At 42.4% G+C, this 17,997-nt stretch overlaps 1 protein-coding gene across 2 annotated transcripts in view; it reads right to left on the reverse strand.

Moving 5' to 3' along the window:
- Positions 1-942: 942 nt before the first annotated feature.
- The window catches only part of OSBPL10 (oxysterol binding protein like 10), a 117,841-nt gene continuing 100,786 nt past the window's right edge, over positions 943-17,997 (reverse strand). For both annotated transcript variants that reach the window (XM_074575110.1, XM_074575109.1), the window contains exons 8-12: positions 16,287-16,770; positions 8,307-8,493; positions 6,648-6,830; positions 4,987-5,140; positions 943-4,042 (exon numbers count right to left, since the gene is read on the reverse strand). In XM_074575110.1, the coding sequence (XP_074431211.1) occupies positions 3,998-4,042; positions 4,987-5,140; positions 6,648-6,830; positions 8,307-8,493; positions 16,287-16,770 (1,053 nt within the window). In that variant the 3' untranslated portion in view covers positions 943-3,997. The remainder of the gene's footprint in view (positions 4,043-4,986; positions 5,141-6,647; positions 6,831-8,306; positions 8,494-16,286; positions 16,771-17,997) is intronic.

Here is a 17,997-nt window from a genome sequence, read left to right on the forward strand (position 1 = left end):
TCACTTGATCAGCGCTGTTGAAAGCAGCGAGGGCAGACAGTACTATTGGTAATCCCAGCAGAAATATTTTGACTTGTGGAAGTAATTCCATAACAGAGGGGGGAGAAAAGTCATTAGTTAAGTATCTTGACAGATTTACTCTTGAAAAAAACCACACCAGTTTTAACTGCTTTGACTCAGCCCTCCGTACATATCAATCCTGCTATGAGTAAAAACTGAAAATAAATGGTATTTGGCTAGGAGTAAAACTCTTCAAACCAAACGTATAAACTGCTGCAAGACACGGCCTTGAAGCAACACAACGAACACGAGTGGGTAATGTTTCCTGTCCTATTTACAGCGAGTCTTGGTTTTATGCAAAATAGAAAACAAAAAGTGTTCTGGCAGCATAGTTTCCAGCACTGTGGATAAATGTTTAAAATAAACCAGAACACTTGAAAGAAAATAAATCTAACACTTGAAAAATGTAGACCAGGATCCATGAAGCCTCTAAAAGCACGTTTTTCCTCCCCATGCAAGTGTCCAATGCTGCAATAATTTAGAGTTGTATTTTAAGAGGTATCTGATCAAGACTCTCTGTTAATGATGAAATGAAATAATGATTTTCAGAAACAAGGGAACACCTCAGCCTGTTTCCTTTTTATTTGTCGAAATAAGGCACGTGTTCCCCAGCCTTTCCCAAAGCCGTGAAGGTGCCCAGCCCTGTATTCCCGGTGTAGCGCTGGCCCCTCGAAACAAAGACTTACCCCCGCCGTGTGTGGCAGCAGGAACGGGGGGGCAAAAACCCCACCCCAGACCAGGGTTCAGCTGACACGTCACTGCTGTCAGAGCCACGCCAAGAGCTCCCGGGTGCCCTGGGTGTCGTACACCGCTCCTGGACATCCCAGTAACCGACACCAGTCAACTCCCGCTTCAATGGAAAGAGAAAGGGCATCCCACTACTAAATGAAACAAATCTTTTATTCATGAGCATTTGTCGTTTTAAATTCACAAATTATGAAAGGAAGGCAAATCAGAAGAGACTGCCAGAGCATCTTTTAAATGATAAAGGTATAAACTTTCTTTCTGAACATTTCTAATTTAAGAAAGAAAAAGGTTGCATAGGCTTTCTACAGGTGTGCACAAAAAAAAAATTAAAAAAAAAATTTGAAGTACATGGAGGTTCTTACATTACAATTCAGAGTGTACATTGGCTACTTGAAAAGATTCACTTGCAAATCCAAGACGGCTATTGGAACAACCTACAGAATAAGGCTTATGAATATTTACTTTTCAGTCCTGTAAAATATACTGAACACGTAACTATAAAAAGAATTAATAAAATGAGACATGTGAATCTTGTTCTGGAATCTCTCGCTGATGGGATCTTTTCAGAAAGGACCATTTTCATGTTTGCCTCTCCCATTTCATTTCTTTGGGAAAGAAAGGGCGGTGATGGCATCAGGGGATTCGTCACAGCGTCAGAACAAAACAAAACATTTCTCAGAGCACAAGCGGAACGTTCTCGGCATGCAGAAACAACCAACCATGCAGACAGAAAAAAGCTTCAATAAATTACAGGCATAAAATTAGTCAAATTTCTCCTTAAAAGAACGGTTACAGCATCTTTGTCGCCTCGACAGTCCCACCATCAAAGCTGAAAGAGGTCTACTCTTTCAGGAGCGCAGGCCCGCGCGCCTGCCACAGAGAGAGGTTTTCAATGGCTATTTTTAGGGAGTATGTGGCTTGTTCTTTGGTGCGTGAAAGTCAAAAGTTCTGGGAGGATGTTCCACGTGTTTAACTCTGCAATTCTCAATTGTTCTTTGTGATGGTATTACAAACTGCGTGAATACTTCTAGTTACTTGTCAGACTAACCTCTAGAACAAGAGCGGAGCCGTTATAAAGTTAATTCCTGCAGGTGATCAAAGTACACGTTTTCCTGATGATGCTTGGTAGTACTTCAGTGATTACTGTGACAGCATCATTTTGGTTTTGTTACAGAAAAACATCAACTATTCCTAAAAATAAGATAATTTTTTCTCCTTTTTAAAAAAAAAAGTGTCAGTTACAAAACCGAGCTCATAAAGTCCACTTTTTTTTTAAAAAATAGGATTTAAATCATTTATAACATGAATCTTTCTAATGTGCAAAAAAAAGGACACACAAGCAAGACAGAATAGCATTTAGGAGGAAAAAGGAGCCACACCCTCATTAAACAGGGAACGGAAGTTCAAATGTGAAGATCTATTAAATATTATGTTTCCTTGTGTACACGCCTCCGTTTAGCCTTGTTAGTTGCTCAAGAGATTTTTAACATCTACCAAAAATAATAACTATAAAATGCAGGACGCACAAGAACAGATATAAGCAGTGCTTTGACCTAAATATATTTGTGTAATACCTATAAAGCCTAAGTTATTGTATTAAGAAAGCAGACAAAAGGCACAAAATTAATCCGTACTAGAGAAGGTAGGCATCCATGCTACTGTACGTGAGAAATGAGAGCGGTTTCTTTCCGGGGCACTGTAGAAGGCAGCGCTGAGCAGAAGTCAGCACATTTTCCATTTGCCTTTTGTTGCCGCTTCTCTCAAAAACACCTTCACTTGCAACAAACGGGAACTAAAAAGCGACAAAGCCTTAACACGCTTTTAGAATCCACTTTCCTGGTGTCGCAGTGGTTACCTTACAAAGCAAGATCAAGCTACAGCATTGTTTGCCTACTTCTTTTTAGTTTACGGAACAAATTATATCCCATTTCATTAATAAAGGTAATTGTCTCAGTGTAATACTTTACTAAAATCGTATCTACTTTTGCATCAGAAAATCATTCATCTGAGGAGGCTCGCTACGTCATCTCTATTCATCCAAATATCGCATCCAGAAGCAAACGACGGGGCCAAAAGCACAAGAAATCACAACACGTGTCTGCTCGGAGCCTTACCACAGAATTAAGGGCTCTGACCAGAGGAGCTCGCTCTGATTTCCCGGAGCAGTGTACGGAACCCGCCTCTCGGCTGGTGGGGGCGGCTGACGCCCACCGCAGCGGCACAGGAGGACAGGTCTCCTGTCCCACCTCACCCCCCTCAGCACACGGCTGGGCTTTTTTAGCATGAACACACCAGCAGTGGTTTGGGTTTTTTACATGGGGGTGGAAAGCTGAGGCAAGAGTGAGCTGGAAACGCCACCAGCTACATCGGCCAGAAGGGATTTAGCGGGACACGTAACCCAAAAGCATCGGCATGAGAGCCGCCAGAGAACATTCAGCAGCGAGATGGAAATGAGCAGAGCAGCTGGCTGACTGGTGACCACGGGTCCACTCAACAGCTGGAAATACGAACAAACAAACAAGTGAGGACGCAACAGGTTAGTGCCAACAACGTTCTGGAGAAGGTATTGCTACTTCTTATAAGATGGCAGAAAATTCACACTCATAAGTGACAGGGAACATGCTCTTAAATCAGCATCCCGGAGAGCGAGCGCGCGTGCGCTGTCAGTGTATCATTCTTACGTCAAAGTGAGTGACTGTTTAGACAGAACGGCTGCCATTAAGTGACGCGTCACGTTTTAAGTGCAAAACATTTTTGGCAAAAGTGAAAAATAGAAAAACCTTAACCGGTACTAATAAAAAAGTATTTTCTTAAATACTAGCATAGGGCCTGATCCTGCAAGCACACAACTCGGGGAACCCCAGCTGAGTCCAGCCGGAGTTCTGTGCCCTAACACTTAGAGGAAAAAGGTCTGTAAATCGCCATTAGTGTTTATACTTGTTTACATGTAGTGTAAATAATACACACAGGCACATACACACTGCGTGTACATATGCGTGTATATATGGACGTGTGCGCGTGTGTTTGTGTACCCATACACACAAAATGGCTCCTGAATAAACGTGAGCTTGTGGTTATTTTGAGATGCATCATTCACAGTATATGTAGCTTCTCGTTTGTGTCTTGAAGTTATATACTGTATCATTTCAATGCCTTTAATGTAAAGTTATGAGGCAACTGCTCTGTCCCGTCAGTGGGTCTTCCAGAGAGGATTCAAGTACAGCCAACCATCGCCCTGCAAGAAAAGCAGAGTTTACAAACAAGATTTATACATCCTGGATCTGCGTATGTCCACATAAAAGCTAAAATAATACCAATCAGCACAAGCAACCATCTCGGTCATCTGAAAATTCTGCGCTCAATGAGTTTACAAGTAATCTGGGCAGAAGGGAGAAAATTACAAGGGGGAAGAGAAGCCACGGGATGACGCAACAGCTGAGCTGCTGGTTTAAACAGCTGCACAGAGCGGCTCACTTAACAACAGAGTCACATCCTCACTCCCTCGGGCCGTCTTACTTCCCTTCCCCCCTGCCTCTAAGGAAGGGCAAGGATGAACTTAGTAAAACTTGTTTCATTTCAAGCAGATGAAACCCAAGACTGTGTTTAAGATGTCTGTGCTTACTTATATTGGACAAATATCCCTAGATCATGTTCACGGAATCACAGAATGGTAGGGGTTGGAAGGGACCTCTGGAGATCATCTAGTCCAACCCCCTGCCAGAGCAGGGTCACCCAGAGCAGGTTGCACAGGAACACGTCCAGGCGGGTTTTGAATGTCTCCAGAGACGGAGACTCCACCACCTCTCTGGGCAGCCTGTGCCAGGGCTCTCCCACCCTCAAAGTTGACATCCACTTTAGGTCAAGATTAGTGGGGGTTGTGAGTACACCACACTTGTAAATTAAGGTGCGGATTTTAAGGTAAAAAGCATAGCTTTAGGTGCCTAACATTAGGTACCAAAAAATTCCAGTTAAAATAAATCTAACCGAAGGGAAGTGAACAAGTTTACAAAACGGACACGGGGCGATCCATTGCTCTTCTTTAAGAGCCAAATTCTGACAAAAATAAAGTTTAAAAAATAAATATGTCATCGCTACATAACACCACTAGCCCGTGGTGAAGACCGCAGAGAAGAACCCCGCTGTTTGCACGAAGAGGCTACTGGTCTCGAACGCATGTACCTCTTTGGCAAAATATTTTGGTTTCCACGGGGTTGTGAGAGCCACCCGTTGCCTCTCCTCCGCTCGCTGCCTCTCTTCAAGGCGGTGCTTGTGTTCTGTTGCTGCGTCGATGTTACCTTCTTTCAGAGAATTGGTGACGTGTTGCCAAAGGTGCCTGCGTGACGGAGAAGGAGCACAAGCGACAGAGTGAGAACTTCTGCCCCAGACAGCAGCACGGTGTCGGGCACACTGATTTTTGCAAGGCACGTAGTTTGTGAACCATCCCTCCTCCCGCATAGTCATCGCGTTTGGGGACCAGGTTTTCAGATTTACTCAACTCCCAGTATTTTGCCACGTAAGTTAACTTTTGTTCGTGTTCCTGACTCTTCACGACCTGAGCGTTCTTCTCAAAGCAGATAGATTTATTATTATTTCCTGTTGACGTTCTTTACTGATGATCCACCCCCAAAATGACATGCGCTTATTCCGTGTTGTTCGCAGTTAATTTTTTAATTACAAGGGAATGTTAGCCAGAAGCACATTAAATTGGGATACTGACTTCCCACCAGGTTACTGACAGAGGAACTGATGCACTGATTCTAGGGAGCCCTTCTAGGTCTGTGGTCCATATTCCCAGCCAACAATAATTATCAGTATATAACCAAACTTATTTTTCCGCACGACTGACCACATGCAGATGCAACGACTTCTCACACTATATTAGCCTAGGAGAAACTTTGCCCAGAAAAATACCGAGAAGAAACTGACTGCAGCTTTCGCATATTTCCAGGGCTGTTTAAATGAGTTTCTGTTTACAATCTGATAAACTGCATATCCTGCAGAAACACCGGATAGTTGTAATTTGTTTACGAGTATCCAAAAAATGCAATAAATACACTGCAGAGCTACTGGTTTCCTTATTTACTCCAAGCTTTCTGTTCCTAAACTACAGGGGAGAAATGAGTTCTTGATAAGCAAGCCTGTCTAGAAAGTAGAAAACCATACCTGACCCTGCACAATGACTCAAAACAGTTTTGTACAATAAAGAGAACATATTTACAGATAATAAAATGAGGCTTAACTCATGTTTTTAAATCCTCCAATCAAATGTTCCTAAATTCAATAAAATTATTGATTTTTCTGAAGATAAGCGCCAACAGTTATTGACAGCGAAGAACAGAACATTTTTTTTTTCTAATGTACCTAGTCATAGTTTGGCATGTGATGTGGGTGCTGAGAGCCCTAAAACCACGTGTGTGTGTATTTATATCTCACATTGGATCATATTTTACATTTTTTTATACATACACATATTCTAAAATATATAAAACATGAAATTCCAGGTAAATCATAAGACACAACATTACTTGTAACAAACTAACCTGACTACCACCTTACAATCACTCAAAAAAGCAGGTGCAAACACCGCATTACCATTTTCCAAATGCTCATTAAAACGCAGACAAGCATTTTCCCCCTCTACAAAATTGATGTATACGTCGCTATAATGGAATTTATGTTCCAACGCACCAATACACAGCTTCGGCTATTTGTGCCTAGATTAATGTGCTGCAGGAAGCGCGGCGGTTCTGAGCCACACCGTTTATAACTGCAGTTTGCTTCCCTCTTCTCTTTCCACCCAAGGTTCACTGCAATGAACACTGCAATGCCTCTGCCCTTACCTTGATTCCAGCGGGCCTTGCTTTGCTATCGGCCTAATCTTTTTCCTGATAACAGGCAGTTTGCTAGTGTCGATCACTTTGGTTTCTCCGTTGCTGTAAGTAAATTCCAGCGTCCCGTTCCATTCTCCCTGTGCCTTGCATACAATGGTGTTGGTGGGATTGTGTTTCACTTCGGCCGTAACCCTAATTCAAGAGGGAAGAAAAAAAGACCACGGAAATAACTGGTACCATTTATTATCAGCATATTGAAAGCACTACCGCAGGTAAGGCTACAAGCAGCTTTCTACATCTACAAAGTAATTTTTCAAGCAGAAGTAGTGACGCTGCCTCCAAAAAGGAAGACTCAACGCAAGAAAGCTCTGCTAACACAGCAACAGCCTTTGGACAACCTTCTCCCAGAGTACAGCTGACCCAACGTAAAACTCTGACGCTCGGCTCTAACCCAGAACTGTTCACCTCATCAGCCTGAAAAACTGCTCCCGACGCTCACGTGACATTTGCAGTACACGTGTTGTTTTCACACCTGAACACAAAGCTGTCAGACAACTAAGTCAAAGACTTCAGGTACCTTTATCTTCTTTAGCTCGGCGAGTTTACTTCTCAGCTGCTGAGACGCAGCTATGATTACACCTACCCAAGTGGTCCAAGAACTGGTCTGAGAGTGAGCAAAATAGATTGGTAGGGCTGGAAAACCAAAATGCAGGGAGTAGTTTTGTGTGAGTGTCTCTCTCTAAGAACATACAGAGATATGCTTTAGCAAGCCACGCCAAGTAATAATCTGCAACCTCAATTAAATTTTTAAATTATTAGACTCATACAGCACAACTTTGCCCAGTTTTCACTCAGCCTGATGGCATCAATTATTAATCGACACCTTTTAGAAAAGCCCTTGTCGAAACAGCCCGTGTCAGTATTGGCCTGAACACAATATTGAAATGGTTGACACGCATATGGAAGAATAATTAGGCCAACTGAAACAAAACAGAGGTAACTGTGGAAAACCACACCATCCCAACAGGCAACACAGCCTTGTCATGGACACTGCTACAGCCCGCAGTGGAACAAGAAAGGGGTCTGCATGCGTTAATGACCGGGCCATCAACTTGAGCATGGAAGCAAGAGAGGAAGCTGTCTTGCACAGTGCCTTTTCACACCCTTAATAAAAGAGCACCAAAGACACATAAATAATATTTTCATCATCTGTTTCAGCGCAGAAGTGGGGGTTCCCAGCAGGGAGCTACTGCTCTGGGCAGCGACACTTTTGCTTCTCTCCTCCTTACAGGAGCTCCACTGGAACACCAGTTCGTCTACAAGACTCACACAGAAGGAGCAGCAGCTGGTGTAGCAGAAATATTGCCTTTTCTACAGACGTTTTTCTGATCCTGCACTTACAGCAATTTTTACAAGCAACAAAGCCTGGAAGAATACATTCACTTTAGTTTAATGAGAGAAATATATCCAAGTCAGTTAAACGATATAAAATGTATAACTACAATAAACTGTGCTCTAAAGCTGTACGTCATCTCAGACACTAATAGGAAAAGAAATTTAGATAACTGACTATAAAATACTCCAGCAGAAGAACCTAACAGACGCCCAAGAGTCTTTCTATTGAAATCCGGTAGCAGGGAAACAAGAATAAGACAGTAATTTCCGTACCTGTGGACCTTCCCTCCGTAGAACGGCTTGGTGTGGAAGGTGACGGTGGCAGAATAGCCCGTTCTGGCACAATTGATGTTGACTTTCCCTCCAAGCTCCACCCATGGGATGGTAAGTATCGAGCGAGCATAGGCACTAGGCAGGGTGAAAACATACTCTTCTTCATGTTCCATCAAGTAAAGAACACCTACGTAGGAAGAAGGTTGAAAGTGAAATGATAAAAAGTTCACTGATAAGACCTGATGGTCACCAACTAATGACTGTCATCAAAATGTCCTTCCACAGAGAGCACAACGTGCAACTCGCCTTGAAGGAGGGTACTGTCTGCTAAGGAAAAAAAGTCTGCCCTCTGGAACAAATTTCTTCAAACAAGCATTTTCAAAAGCACACAATTTGAATGTGTACCCTGGGGTCCATCATGGTACCAAACAGCTTATCAGAAAATCGGACTGGATTACTTATTTCATATTACTGACAAGCAATAAACTGTTAAAGCTGGGGGAAAAAAAAAAAAAATTCTTGCAAAAAGCCACACTGAATATTCAGATGCCAATGTCATGCCATAATCTCTCTCCAGAAAAAACACGGGCATGGCCAAAGGACTCTTCAGTTCTTCATTCAATCAGACACAACCAGGTCCTCTCCATCAATTTCTTACTGACGCGTTTGCTGGTGGGAGTGAAAGGCTCTCCCTAGGTCTGCTCGGGTGCAACTAGGACACGCGCTTAAGGAAGCCTTCTAGAAATTCCCTATGAGTTTGCTCCTTCATTTCCAAATGCCTGGTTTTCCCACACAGCCTTTGCAAAAGTCTCGCGTAACCAACGAGGGGCCACCAGCCCCGCTGGTCTATTACCACTGGGACCAATGTCTCTGCCATGCAGAGAAAATCACTGGCAATTCTGTTCTTTAAAGGTTCCTGCAACCTGAGCGTTGTGGGGTTGCAACTAAAACCAACAACATGCAGCAGCAGCAATTTTACAAGATTATTTGGAACTACAAAGAAAGCTGCATGTCTCATCAGATCTTAGCTTCCCCTGGTGTTAAGGATACACCTCTATCCCCACCACAGCTGTAGTTTGGTCTTCAGGATGACAAAGAACAGGACGTAAGACCGGGTAAAGAGGACCTTAAACCTTGCACACAGAATTAGATCATGACAAATATCTGTAGCATATTTTTGATTAGAGTTTTACACTCTTTTGTGTCCCATTTAATGACTGCCTAAAGGTAAAAAGAATTACAGCTTTGAAAATAATTTTTCACAAGAGAGATTGAAAGTAACCCATCACAGGAAGCACTTAGAACCCAGAAATATTTGGGAAAAAAAAAAAAAGCAGGAAAATTATCTTCACATAGTAATAGTATCTGCTGAGAAACAAGATGAACTTGAGCCAATCGGCCTTCACCCTGGGGCAGACAGGGGAAGAACGCATTGTTGTGGTATTAATTTGTCTATCTGTTTAAGGGAACAATGACATTAATTTTGGAAAGTGATCTGACATGTAATGATGAAAAGGCACTAAACAGGAACAAGGCACCAGTACTGCCAACATAAAAATATTCCCTTAACACTGTGTGAAAACACAAACCTAAAAAACATTCAAAATTTGAAAGCACAGAGCTCTAACAGAATAATCATCTTAAATATTGGCTCCAATTAATAGAACTAAACGCAGGCACAGGAAGCTCTGCAACTTGTCACTTCTGCCTTCTGAAAATGTTCCACAGGCAAACATCTTTTGCAAACCAGAATAGTTTTGTGCAGTCGTTCTCAGGACTTCTGCAACCTCAGCCTGCCACCAGTGACACTGCCAGCGCTTCTGCTCCGACGACTCGGAGACAAACGAGCTGGAGAGTGCACAAGCACGAACAATGCGATGTCTTCAATGGACCTTTAATCATTTTGCCTCGGCAAGTCACAACTTCCTGGTGTCACGTGCTGAACCCTGCCCGGCATGGAAGAGGCAGGACACAGCTGGAACACACACCCCCACAGCTGGAACACACACCCACACACACGCTGTCTCAAGCTTCCTCAACGGTAAAACCAAGGTAAAACCAAGCTCGTCACGCTGCAGGAAGGCTGAACTACCCCCAGGACACCCAGCCAGGATGAACTTCTACTCAAAAAAGACAACTCCGCTTATCAAACTCATTAAACGGGTGCTAAAACAATATCAAATTAATAAAGAACAATCAAGAAGTCTTTTAACTGGATGATGATATTCAAAAAGGATCACAGAAAGCTAACGGGTGCTGATCAAACGCAGACAGGAAACCCGACGGTCTGCACTGGGGCACGTTCCACATAGAGAACTGCAACAGGTTTTAGACTCAGGTCTGACAGGTGTCCTTTCTCCTCCTCTTCCCCTTTATTCTTCACCTTCTTCATTAACAGTCACGAGCAACAGACACGCAGCAGCAACCCACGAGGGTTGGCCCACGAGGCCACGTTTCCTCCGTCTTAATGGCTGAAGCACAGACACAATCCTTACACAGTCCAAAAGCACAGTCCACCCGGAAGCATCGGCTTCCAACGCGACAGTTTTGGGGGTTTTGTTGTTGTGAGGGTTGTGTGTTCGGTTGGCTTTTTTTTTTTTTAAAGACAGAAGGTCTAACAGCAGTAGGTGTGGTGCTCGCCACTGGGGGAGAACCTCCTCCTACTCCCCCAGGCCCAGCCGTCCTCCGCTGACCGTCACGGCGTGTCCCCACCGTCAGAGGAAACTGCCGTGACAAACACCATTTCCTTCTGGGTTAGTATGGGTTTGCTTTTTGTCTCTCTGACGGGATCGATAGCTTTCTTCCTCCACACCCGAGCGGGAGGGAGGCAGAGCTCTAACGAACGCTGCCAAGCACACCGAAAAGTGAACAGCAAATAACAGCCGTGACCTTCAATGCAAATATTTGACCACCACAGCAGGTTAGAAATTAAAAACTGAACCCAGCTCTCTTGGCAGTATTTTTAGCACCTGGTAGCATATTTTTTGAATTCCTTAAACACCTGAATAAACACATTTTTAATGAAATGGCTATCTCACTTGAAATGGGACTCCAGCTCAATAATTATAATCTAAAAAAGAATAAAGGGATGATTTGAAATATCCGCAACTTGATACTACTTTTGGTATTAACGTGACTGCTAGCTTTGCATTCTGGCGTTTGCAGAGTCCACGTGCAAAACCTCATTCAACCGAAGCACCCTGAAGACCGTGGCTGCACCACCACGTCTGAACGGAGACCCGCGCGCTCGGACGGAAGAGGAAGCCAAAATGACGCCGAGAGTCACCGCTGGTAACTGCCACCACAATTGGAATTCGTGCCTTACACCCTGCCGAGTTTAAATCTTGAGAAATTAAAGGCAGAAAAACTAAAAACTAACAGTTATTTTGAAAAGCGTTGCGTACTTTTAACATCTGCTTATAAGTATCACCGCATTGTGACTGATGTTTAAAAATATCTGCTGGAAAATACACAGGCTATTTTTCTTCTTTCTTGTAAGCGACTATTCATTTTTAGTTTAAAAATGGCTATAAGTAAATATACATGAAAAGTTGCAGAAGATTCTCCCATTTTCAGTAACATTTCCTCCTCTCACATCAAATAATTATTTCAGAAACTACAAATTCCTTTAAAAAAAAAATCTTAAGTATTTATAGGCGGCTATTATGCATGGAAGAACGCACCAGATAAATACTCTGGGAGGAACAGTGGATTTAGTAATCTAGTCTATTAGAAAAAAATCCCACAGAGAAGGGTGAATTTTTTTATAAGCAAGTGTGGAATTCTGAAATTCCCCCTTGCAACGTCCTCAACACCATTTACTCCAGCTTTTGAGTAAGGCAACATATTCACAGCCATGCTCCTTTCCACGACTCCTCAGCCTGCATTAAAGGAAGTGATGTTCAGGGCATATAATTTTCCCTGTTTGACTATTACACCTCCCTCACCAATGCTGCAGCTTTGTGAATCGATTTTCCTGTAACACATATTGACGAAATACCCAGAGAAGGCTCTGGATCAATAAGCTGCAGAAGAGGCATGTGAAATTTAATGCTTCCCACCGATTTTATGGAGATCAATCTGAACAACAAATGGTACGTGGGACACAAACGGCCTAGGGCAGTTTCCTAATTTAACAGGCTCCTCACTCTGCATTATTTGTAACACGGCACAAACAGGAGTAAGTTACATCTGGGATGGACCCCACACGGGTGTGGGGCATCACCAGCTGTACAGAATCGCACAGGAAAACATGAGATGCCAGAAACGGTTCTTATCGTCTCGTAAATGTTCCAGCGAGCTGCGCTGCACTGCTCGTTTTCCAAAGACTGGAGCCATTTGCTAAATTAAGTAATGAGCGCCATGCCATACGGAAACTGTTCTGAAACCACTGGGCTAAAAAATATTGATACAAAAATTAGTACTAGGGAAATATTTAGGTTGCTCTAGTTGCATGGAGCAGTCAATCTTTGGGACTGGTAAATTAAAAAGTCACTAATGTCTCAGGAATAGAAATTATAGACCTGTACAACCATAAATAACATACACATACATATATTTGAACAGGAGACCAAAAAAAAAAAAAAAGAGAAAAAACATTCATTGCTTTCATTTAGATTTATCCTGGAAAGCACATTGAATCTTTTCCATACCTACCAAAATATTTTCACGGTTGACTTCAATTTAAAAAAAAATAATAATAATTTTGGAAGCCTACACCTCACTAGTTTTTAAAACATTTAAAATAGCAGGAGTGAAAACACAAGACAGAACTACCCACTTGATAGTACAGAGCAATCCACTTAAACATACTTTATACTCTCTGCAAAATTAACCCATGAATCAAAGGTGACACTTTCAGTTGGATTTTGCCACTTTAGAACAATACCCAAGAGCAGAAAAGGAAAACGCAGAGCCCGCACTGAAGTGTGCTCACCACAGCCTCTTCCACTAAAGCATCCTTATCCTACAACCACTATCTGTTTGAAGATTCTTTGGACCACGTAAAACACATTAAATATTTACATTGACTCTCCCATCCCTTGCTAATTTAAATCTTAATGTGATCCTATTCATTACACCCTCTTCTCCTCCCTCACTCTCTCATTAGTACATAATTAACATTAACCAGAATTAGGGACTGCGCATGCAACATGAATTCTTTTATGCAAAATACCCTCTCTTCTATTGAGGCTAGCTTTCTCATGAGGAAACTCAATGCAGAATACTCTGAAGAATGGGGGGTTTGTTACATAGTGAAGAAAAAAATTGAGACATTTCATTAGCAAGCCAGATTTAGACCCCTCATAACCACAGATGAAGGGCTAGCATATAAAACAGCTTCTCACACGGGTTTCCAGCAGTGCTTTCGTACTCATTCTGTATCTCTGCAACTGATACTTACTTTGAATCAACAAACAAAAATCACAGATAGAAAAAAAATAATCTTAAGTCACTTTGAGGTGCAACATACACTAAAAATTGTACAATAAAGATATTGAGCTGTACCCTTTGCGTGACAGGACCATACTGTCCTTAAATCCCCTAATTCTTTAAATTCTTATAGAAGCCTTTGTATTTCCATGACATCCTATTTCAGCGTATCCTCTGCTGCTTCTAACAACAAAGCATAAAAAGCAACATGCTCTATACATCTGAGGACAATGTGACAAGTTAGAAAAATACACTTCAAAAACACCACAGAAACATTACCGGCATATTCCTTACACAATAACAAGTCCGAAAATCCAGTGCTCCTTTATTTCTGTGAATAGCCAACCGCAGTAGTAAAAGCTTCATTGAATTGTTTGAAGGGCACACACAGAACTATTCACTAGAGAGCAAAGTTTCAAAACACATCACAGTCCAGCGGCTACTTTTTTCTGGTTCAGCACTCTTTTCCCAAGTACTCGCACTGACCTCAATCTAACGCAGAATTTATACGTAGGCAGCCCATGAGAAAGAAGCATCTGCAGCAGATCCTAATTTTTGCACAGCTTGACACATCTACACACCAACTTAATTAGGAAGATTTCCCTGGGACTTAAAAAAATTTTGAAGAAAGTGTAGTTTCGAGTGAATAAACCACACTTTTAAACCCAGGCTGTTGGGTTTAGGCTGGCTGTCTTCAGATGACTGAAAAGCTTCGGTGGTACAACTTCTTGCTGCCTATTGCCAGCCCTCAAACATGCAACAGAAACGCTTGGGCTGCACTGGAGTTTCTCCACCACATCCCAGAAATGCTCTCACTGCAAAGCCACATGCTTCTGCACTGCTTACCTGAACAAAAAGAGATGAATGGTAACTATGAACTGGTAAATCCAAATGTCCTCCCATCATACAGACAGCAGCAAACCTTGCAATAAAAGAGTTCACTGCAGATGCTCCCCAAAGGCCGCCTCCACTCATGGGATATCTCCAGGATCATGAAAAAAGGGGATAGAGGAGAACTTATTCTCACAAACACACATTAAACAATCCTCGGGGCAGGGAAGTGGTTAATTCCTGGACCCTTTCTCTCTCAAAACTGGGACACATCAGGACTTTGAAGTCTTAAATAATCCCCACAGTAGACACCCCCAATCCCAGGGAACTCTGTGTGCCAGCAGCAAGAAAATTTCCCTACTCCTACATAATCATAAGTGACTTTGTGTTTAATTTTATTTCCATTAAATAGCTCCCTTCACTGAGAAAAAGAGTACTAGGAACGAATATGTACCGGAAAAATGCAGCAAGTCAAACCAGTGACTCAGGCTGGCAGCGCTACAGTCAGTAGACAGACAGAAAGACCAATTTCCCTTCTGACACTCCCTTCCCAACTTCCTTAACTCCGTATTAAAAGCAAAATACCTAATTCCTAATACGGAAACAGCTGTGATATTTTAGACTTTAACTATCACAACAATACCAAATACAGTAGTAAGGAAGTTCCGTGGCTCTTCTATGAAAAAGGGAATATAGTGCCATCAGGAAAGAAGCTACTTTAACCCTTTCTACTGTTTGAGCTTGTTCTTCAGTTCTAGCCAGTAGAAATATCTGCATGTTTCCACCATAATTGTTTTGTTGTTATTACTAAGCAAAACCAAATCACTACATTTCCCACTCTACTTTTTATTACTCCCTTTAATATCATAGTATTTAACATAATGATGACAAAAGGAAGCATTTACTGTAAGTTGTCCTGGTACTTCTGGGATTACAGTCAAAAAACTAGTTAAGAAAAAACACTAAAAGCCATACATGGGAAATTACCCTCAAATGGCAAAAGGGACTGATTAAATTGCTTAGAAACATTAAATCAATACATTAGCAGTCAGTAACGACACTGGAACAGGTGCATTTATCGGTTCAGATCATCCATTAAGAATGTGTTATGATTCTCCATATTTCTGAATTTGTGTTGAGCAATAACTGCTCACAAAGCAGACCGCGTATATATGATATAGCAAATCCCAATCTATAACTCAACTACACGACTGTCTATAAAGCTTGAGATGATACACTAACTTTGTAAACACTGCAGAAACCATGATTCTTTGCAGAAACTATGAAAAAAGAATGACAGGCTTAAGTAAAAACATGTTCTTTCCCATAGCTTTGTTCCAGTTGTGAAACTCTTCCATACCAAATCGTATATTACTTTAAAAGTGAGCAAGACAAACAAAAATGTTCTTACAGAATATGCTGTCAGTAGCCATTTGCTACAGCAACTTAATTATATCTGAACTACAGTCATATGTTAACAGACTCACATACAAAAGCACATATTTATAAATGGAATGTGTGTGTCACATTACGCCTGGACAGAAAAAAGTTCTAAGAACCCTACAGTTTTAATTCCAAACTTCACAAAAGCTTGAGCCACAAGGTTCAAATGAAAGGTCAGAGGGAGAGCAAGTAGGAAAATATCTGGATTCGTGCTGTGTTGACACCCACAACATTAGCTCAAAAAAAAAACCAAAATAAAAGCAGATTTCTTACCTTCACCTACCATAGAGACACCTATTGACATGCCCATAAACTTGCTTTTGGTCCATACGTGAGCGTTGACGCACATTTTCTTCTCTTTGCACTCACAGTAGAAGCAAGATACCGGTGGATGATGGGACACTTGTTCAGCTACAAACCTCAGCTTGTAGCACGTGGACTGGTCCTGGCCAAGCTCCTTGGTTGGGTCCTTAGAAACCGTGGAGGCACCATTAGTTCTGAATGCTTTCACTTTATCTTTAGGCACATCCCACGAGCAATGAAACGTTTCACCAATTATAGGGTTATAGGGCTTCTTGGCAACCGCTCCCTTTCGGCCTTCGTGAAAAGCTGTTAGATAATACTCCACAAAGCAGATAATTCTTTCCTCGGGAGTGGCTCCAGCTGCAATTGACAAAAACAGGTCTGGATGGGCCATGAAATTTGCATACATCTCCAGCAGGGATCTTTTCTCCAAAATAAATGTTGGAAGCACTACCTGTATGCAAAGCAGACAAAGGCAGATATGATTTCCCCATGATCATACTACCACAGGGGAAGGGGGGAAGAACAGTTAAGACAGCTGCAATTCTGGCCCTGCCAAGTTTCGGGACAGGGTATTTTCCTCCCCTGCCACAGCGATTTCATTTTCTTTGCAGTGTAAATAATAAGCGAAGGAAAAAGCAGCGGCCTTGAGAGCCATGCAGGCTGCTTCCGATTTCATTATGATTCTCAACAGCAGCTCACACAACAGGGATGGGCTGTTCCGCTCACATGGAAATCTGCCTCTTCCTCTCCTCTAACAAACCCAACCATTGTTCTGCTTGTTTACAGGGCATAAAAAACATACTTCAATGTAAATTAATTTACATCAAACATCAACAAACCCTCCGAACACCATAACCCTCCAAGAAGGGAGTGGCACACCTTCCCAAACCACTAAAAGATGAATATTTTATATAAACATACACATCACCAACCTGTAAGTGGTGGGGAGTGTTAGGGGTCCATCTACCCATTCTGTCAAACATCTGGGCTCCCAGTTTCACACCTGGGCCCTTGACCACCCACTGCATAGGTATTAGGTCCCTTCCAGCCTCTAACAAACCAAGCCAACTAGATCCAGCCAAACCCAAATCTCAGGTGTGTTTCCAAGGATAAAACCATGCCACGGACCTTTCCCAAGAGGTTATAAGCAAGAAAACACTCCCTGTTCGCCTCCCTCTGCCCTACGCTGTCATCATATGTCTCACGTCCCCTCCCACCTCCCAAGTCAAATCCTTTGCCACCCCTACACTACCCTGTCACCCCCAGGCACACGGCGTGTCCCCTCAGTTTCAGATCATACCATATGATGGGCCCCTGTATGCCTTTACCTTATTTCAGACAAAGTTGAAATAAACAAAAACTGCACAAACTGTTACATCAATGTCCTGGGACTAGAGAGGCACAAGGGGGGGCCAGAAAAAATCTGGGACTGAGCATCAGGCAGCCTGCACTGGAGGGAGCCAGCCCCGAGCGATTCGGATGCAGTCTCGAGTGGCTCATCTAGCAACACAGATGTTGCTAAAGTCACCCTCTTAGGAATAACATTTTGTTAGAAGTTTTCAGTGAAACATCCCAGAGTGCACTGCAAGACAGACGAGGGCTACAGGACCTGAAATGATTTCTTTCTCTCCTTTTCTTCTCCCCCACCTTGTGCAGGACCATCCCAGGGGAGCTCAGA

This window comes from Larus michahellis, chromosome 2 (assembly GCF_964199755.1).
Source record: "Larus michahellis chromosome 2, bLarMic1.1, whole genome shotgun sequence".
Lineage (NCBI taxonomy): Eukaryota > Metazoa > Chordata > Aves > Charadriiformes > Laridae > Larus > Larus michahellis.